The sequence below is a fragment of the Limulus polyphemus genome, unplaced genomic scaffold, assembly GCF_000517525.1.
Source record: "Limulus polyphemus unplaced genomic scaffold, Limulus_polyphemus-2.1.2 Scaffold3339, whole genome shotgun sequence".
NCBI lineage: Eukaryota > Metazoa > Arthropoda > Merostomata > Xiphosura > Limulidae > Limulus > Limulus polyphemus.
This window is the reverse complement of record NW_013668949.1, coordinates 103,582-109,916: the sequence shown is the minus strand read 5'-3', so window position 1 is coordinate 109,916 and position 6,335 is coordinate 103,582. Positions and strand designations below refer to the sequence as shown.

Below are 6,335 nucleotides of genomic sequence, written 5' to 3'. Positions count from 1 at the left end.
GACTAAGTAAAAAAGTACTACGTATATAATCACAAACAATTACCTTTTTTTATTTTATTAAAGTACTTCATTAAAAATGATTTTTTTTGTATGTGAAAGACTTATAATATTTACTGAAAGTCTACAAAATTTGTGAAGATATACCTACTATATTAAAAGTTAGTAGTATAAAACTATAAAGACTTTAAACAAGTACAAAGAGGTCACATGGTCAGTCAAATTGATTGAGCCTGTGTTGAGAGAGTTATTAATGTGTATTTGTCCCTTTAAATCTTATCAACAGCCAATTTGGCTGGCTTTTAAAAAATACCAGAAATAGCTGATTATATTACGAGAAGTGCTTATGGCTGTTTCAATACAACTGGGTAATTCTTAAGAATTTAGTTATTTGTTTAGTTTTAACGTTATTTACGTAATGCCAATCAAAAACAGATTGCAAACTTCTTTATTTTTCCAAGTTGTGGGGAATAGAAAATCAGTTTCTAAAACCTTTAAATGAATAAAAAAAATAATTATTTACTACAGCCATACTTCATTCTATATAAATCATACTGCTGTATCTTTAGTGCTAATATTGTAATCAGTAGAAATTGTGCTTGTTGGCATCTTTACAGTTTTACTTCTAACAACAAGTAACTAAGAAACCTGTATTAATTAACAACCTAAATTATGTGTTTTCATACAGACTCAAGTGAGTTTAATTGAAAATAGAAAACAATTCATTAAAAGATATTAAGTATTAGGTTCAGTCATTTGATGAGCTCTATGCAGTGATGAGCATTATTTGTAAAATCAACTCAACTATTAACTGAGGCAATAAACAAAGGACAATACATTATAACTCTGCATCTGAAGCAAACAAAGTACTTGTAAATTAAAATAATTTAAGAACAAATTTTCTTTAATTAAAAATTATACACCACAGGCCTTCAGAAAAGTATTCATCCCCAACTATGTCTACTATGCTTTCTGAAGAGAGCACTTCAAACAGATTAAACAAATTCACAAAAAAAATGTATACATTGATGGATGTAATCCTTTGAAAAATTATGCCTTATAGGCATAATAACAAATAAAAATTAATTTTCTTGAGTCAATCAAGTCTTTCCTTTTCTATAATTGTTTCAAAAAAATGTATACTATTCTTTAAACAAAAATCCATAAATATAAACTATTAGATCTCCAGTCCTGCCTTTAACATAGTTTAATATTTTGCCTGCCTATAGACCAATGAAAATATTTTTAGCAAGAAAATTCTCATTTGGACTTAGCTAGAGTGAGAGGTCTTAAACAACAAACAGAATTATAATAAATTTCAAAAAATGAAATCCAGAATCGATTTTTATAACAACCTAAATTTAATCCCATTATTGTATATTATAATACCCAGTTTTTGTCAGTCCTGAAAATGCACACACACCTTACTACCTAAATGTGCATGCACTTCATTTCAACAGATGTAAACAGAAGGAAGGTGTAAATATACTTTAGTAAACATTTTGTACAACAACTGTTAAAAGCTTAAAAAAGTCTATCATTATGTCGTAGAATAACATTACAAGTTTATTTATTGATAATATTAAGCACAGTAAAGTTTAGCCCTAACTAAACTAAAGCAATAAAAGGTACACAAGTTACAGTGTTAAATTATTATTTTATTGAATATAGGTTGTACTTAATAAAGCCTTAACTAATTAGGCCTAAGACAAGTGGACTTAAAGAATTTGATGTCTGTGATTAGAATTATTCTTGAAATCTGTATTTAAAGAAGCATTGTTGCAATGATACTAATTTGACTGCAAAAGTTCCTGCAACTTTTACCCAATAAACATAATTGTGTACCTATAATGATATTTCTTATAAGTATAATAAAACAATGACACATACACACACACACCAAGTTATGTAATCAGTAAATTTATTTTAATAATTTGGTTGTCACTAAATTTTTATGAAAGATTATTTGAGTTGTTACCCTTTTCTCCGAGGTTGACAGTTTGACTGGTCTGGAAGTTGCTGACTGAGCTATGTTATGATTTCCATGTGACTCTTGTTTACTGCCTAGTGGTACAATTTGAGACTCCATACAAGTATCCAAGGCAGAAGACACTGCTGAAATAATTAAAAAAAGAACAAGACAACTCTACAACACTGAATTGCTTGAAATATATATATCATTTTCTTGCAAATAGTGTTATAAAAAATACTAAAGTCTACAAATATTTCTACAGTGTTACACATCTAATATTAGATTATCATTTAAGAAACCAGTTTCTGTTTTTTAATAAAGCTGTTGCACAGAAAATAAGAGTATTATATCAATCAAATGGTATTTAAACAGTTCAATTGGTCAGGCAGATGGAGATTGTTTAAGAGTGCCACTGGAAATGGTACTGGTAGGGTGCCAGGCTAAGGAGGTACATTGTAATTTTTGATCAGTAGTTCTATATGGTTCTCACCAATGTTGAGGTCTGCTCCTTCTTCTAGAAGAATATGAAGTTCATAAAGCTGCATGTGAATGAGTCAAATGTATACTTGTCATACTAGTGTGTGAAAGCCAGCCTCTATGACTATCCCTGAGATGCTGAATATGCAGCAGTCTTGAACCTAAGTAACATACTTTTAAAAGCACATGCTCTAGGAGCTCAAGTATGATAAGAGGTAATATTCTCTGTTTCTGTAAGCTGGCATGAGTAACAGAGAAAAGTACTGCTGTATTATATGACACCAAATTGTTACAGATACCAAAAAATAGAACACTCAAAATGTTTGAACTGGATTAATTAATAAATAATATATACTACCAAAAAAATACAGAAACTAAACCTGAAATATATTTGGAATATTTGTTCAGATCACATAAATATTAAAAACACAGTAAAGAAAACAACTGCTTAGAAAAGCCTTGACAATAAAAAGCAAATCAGAGTACAAAAAGCCTTTGATGTGGAAAGAAAAATTAATGATGACAATGCCTGGCTTACAAAAAAGCTAAAGTCTTAAAAGATTTACTAATAGAGAAGCACAACAAAACTGCAGCCGACATAGTGAGGGTACTCCAGTTACACATTTTATAATTAAGGAGAGTAAATATCAATGAACAGGTAAGATGGCATTTACTTTTTTCTTCTTCTCTTTATTATATATATATAATAGATGTTTTCCAACACAGAAAAAAGGATGTTTATTTCAAATGTGTGTGTGTGTGTGTTGGCAAAATGTTTTTTGAATATTGTTTTCCAATAATTTAATACAATTTCACTTAAAATCTTTAAGAGAATTATCTATGGGATTTTGAGTCTGTTTTACTTCACCATATAGTAACCTAAACTAATTTAGGTATGTGAATAGTGTTATGTGATTTCATGAAATTCATTATTCAATATTGTACAGTGGATCAACTGTTTAATGATTTCATATATATGTTAAATATTTCTTTTCTTTTTCACCACAGGTGAAATTGAAAATATAATCTGTGATGTAGAGGCATTCTTCAATTGGCTGTACCCTAAGCTGAGGGCTGCAGTTTTGCCTATTCAAGGCTCATCAGCACAGTTTAGGTCAGCAAATCAAAGAAATACTATTAGGTCTCTTATAATGGTGAAGTGTATATAAATATATATGTGTGTGTGTGTGTGGTTTTGCTATCCATTTTACTCCACCATAAGGTTGTTTTATTTTTCACACATTTTCAAGTTAAACTTTTCATTCTAAATGATGTAGTGCACAAAAGCTTTATAAATATATTACATTTCCAGTGCAGAGAACAATTAAAATATTTGAAGGAAAAGATTAGGTGATTCTTTGAGAAAGATAACTCAATGTCACTGAAGAAAAGGTCTACCGTATCATTCTATAATTTTCCAAGTAACTTCTGCAAATTTAACCACATTTTTTATCTTAACCTAAAATAATAATAATTTTCCTAACCAGTCTCTTTTAAATGAAGGTTTGATATATCAGTAGTCATATCCAGGAGCTGAGAAGGTAAAATTCCACAAGCTCCAGTACCATTTGACTGATGATGACCAAACTGATCCATTTCATTGTTTTGTATGGACAAAAATGATTTCTGTGGGCTCTGGGGTGTGTTTCCAAAAGCAGCTTGCCACTGATGAGAAAAGCTGTCTTCATTTTCAGAAGAATTTGGAATAAGAGGTAAGCTGTCTTTGGAAGCATTTAAGATTTCATTCAGAAGTGTCAGGTCATCTTTTTCACTATCTTCTATTTCTGGGTTGTCAGTCAAAAAGTCTTTTTGCCCTGGAAACAGTAAGATACATTTACAATTTAAATTTCTTTTGCAAAAAACTTTGTCAAATTAATCATTCAAAAGATAATGTTGTACTCAAACTGTGAAACAATATATAAGACAGCAAATAAAATAGTTTTTTTTTTACATTTTTTTTCCACACAAATGCATCATATCTTGATATTCTTTTCCATCACACTTTAAGATTGATTAACATGAAAATATTTAAACTTTAAAAGTAGAATCTCCAGTGCAAGACACAGTTATTAAAAATAACACAATACTTGAGTTATATTTTTACATACATCCTTTAGCTGCTTTGATTTCTTTAGCAGACTCGGTCTGATGAGAATGTATTGACTGAGCATGTGTATGAGTTTCTTCAGACAGTTTCAGTAAAGGCATATTACTATCAGTATTTTCTGTAGAATCAATTCCTGATAATTCCTGACTGGAAGAAAATTTATGATTTTTTTCCGGTGGCATTACTTCTTTTTTTGGTGAAGACAACAAGCCTTGAAGATTAGAATGTTTCTTCTGTAAATTCTTTGAAATTTCTTTATTTTCCTCCTCTTCATCATGATATTCAGACTCAAAGAAAAGTAACCTGAAAATACATTGAATAATTCTAGTTGCAAATAAAGTGACAATTATGCTTTAATGATGCAGACTAACAAAGGAAAGACACACTGTTATCAACCATACTGAATCACTGATAAGTCTATTTGTGCCAAGCTATACAAAGATCTGATCAGAGCCATACCTAATTTTGAACTGCTAGACTAGAACGAAGGCAGCTAGTCAACAATATTTGCAAATCATAATTGAATGGTTCGTTGTTTTTAATCACAAAACTACACAATGAGCTATCTGTACTCTAACCACAAAAAGTATCAAAACCTGATTTTTAGCATTATAAGCCCTTAGACTTACCACTGAGCAACTAGAGGGGGGGGTGAATAAGTAGTAGAATTTGAATGTCACTCTTCTCTTCTAGTTCAACTAAAGTTCCAAACTGTGAAGCAAATTTTTGTGGTAATGGGTCATAAACCATAAACCTCCAGGTTAACAGTCCAGCACACTAACACAACTAGAGAATCCCAGGTCATAACTAATAATAGTTATAATTAAAGTTTGAAATGGTAAGTTGTTTTAACACAACATAATCCCCTTAACTTGGAAAGAAGTTTAATGTGTACAACAATAAGAATATCAAATGATAAGTTTTTTTCTTTAACAACATATACAGTAAAACCTTGTTAATTCAAACCCATTTGCAATGTGATATTTCTTCTCGATTAATGAGACATCTAGGTAGAAAAATCAGTCACTTTGAATACACTGAACACTGTTACTGGCATAATCTATTGATAAATAAATGTAAGGGCACAAAACTAGTTAAGGTGGGTATAAACCATGTTCACAATAAGAAACTCTATGAACATAACAATTAACAATTATTACTGTATATGTTATCAATAATTACACAAATTGCATTATCAATGAGCCATATTATGTCATTATCTCCACACAAATCATCATTTTGTACAAACAACTTCCTACAAATGGTAGTTTTACTAACAATCTATTAAGCAACTCATCCAGAGGGTTTAACCTCACATACAGTAAATATGGGCTTTAAACCTGGGTGTATCTGCAATATTTGTAGATACAAACAGGGGATACAGCTGGTTAAAATCTCTAACAAGTTACATATTGTTCTAAACACTGTTAATTCTACTATGAGTAGAGCTTGGTATTTTAATCAATTAATAAAACTGATTGCCTATGAGTAACAATGATATTACTTGGTGTCACTTCAGTTAGTCAATTAATGAAAATTAAGTATTCCTGATTATTACTGTTTTTGATTATACCAACAATCATTTAAACAAAATTATCATTAAATCAACTGTCCTGGAAATAATCAACTAATCAAAATTATCATTAAATCAGCTGTCCTGGAAATAATCAACTAATCAAAATTATCATTAAATCAGCTGTCCTGGAAATAATCAACTAATCAAAATTATCATTAAATCAGCTGTCCTGGAAATAATCAACTAATCAAAATTATCATTAAATC

At 30.0% G+C, this 6,335-nt stretch overlaps 1 protein-coding gene across 3 annotated transcripts in view; it reads right to left on the bottom strand.

Annotated features, from left to right (window-relative positions):
• The window catches only part of LOC106469176 (islet cell autoantigen 1-like), a 105,622-nt gene that overhangs the window by 8,819 nt on the left and 90,468 nt on the right, over positions 1–6,335 (bottom strand). For all 3 annotated transcript variants that reach the window (XM_022397614.1, XM_013929641.2, XM_022397613.1), the window contains 3 exons: positions 4,555–4,856; positions 3,931–4,260; positions 1,976–2,112 (listed from right to left, as the gene is read on the bottom strand). In XM_022397614.1, coding sequence (XP_022253322.1) covers positions 1,976–2,112; positions 3,931–4,260; positions 4,555–4,856 — 769 coding nt within the window. The remainder of the gene's footprint in view (positions 1–1,975; positions 2,113–3,930; positions 4,261–4,554; positions 4,857–6,335) is intronic.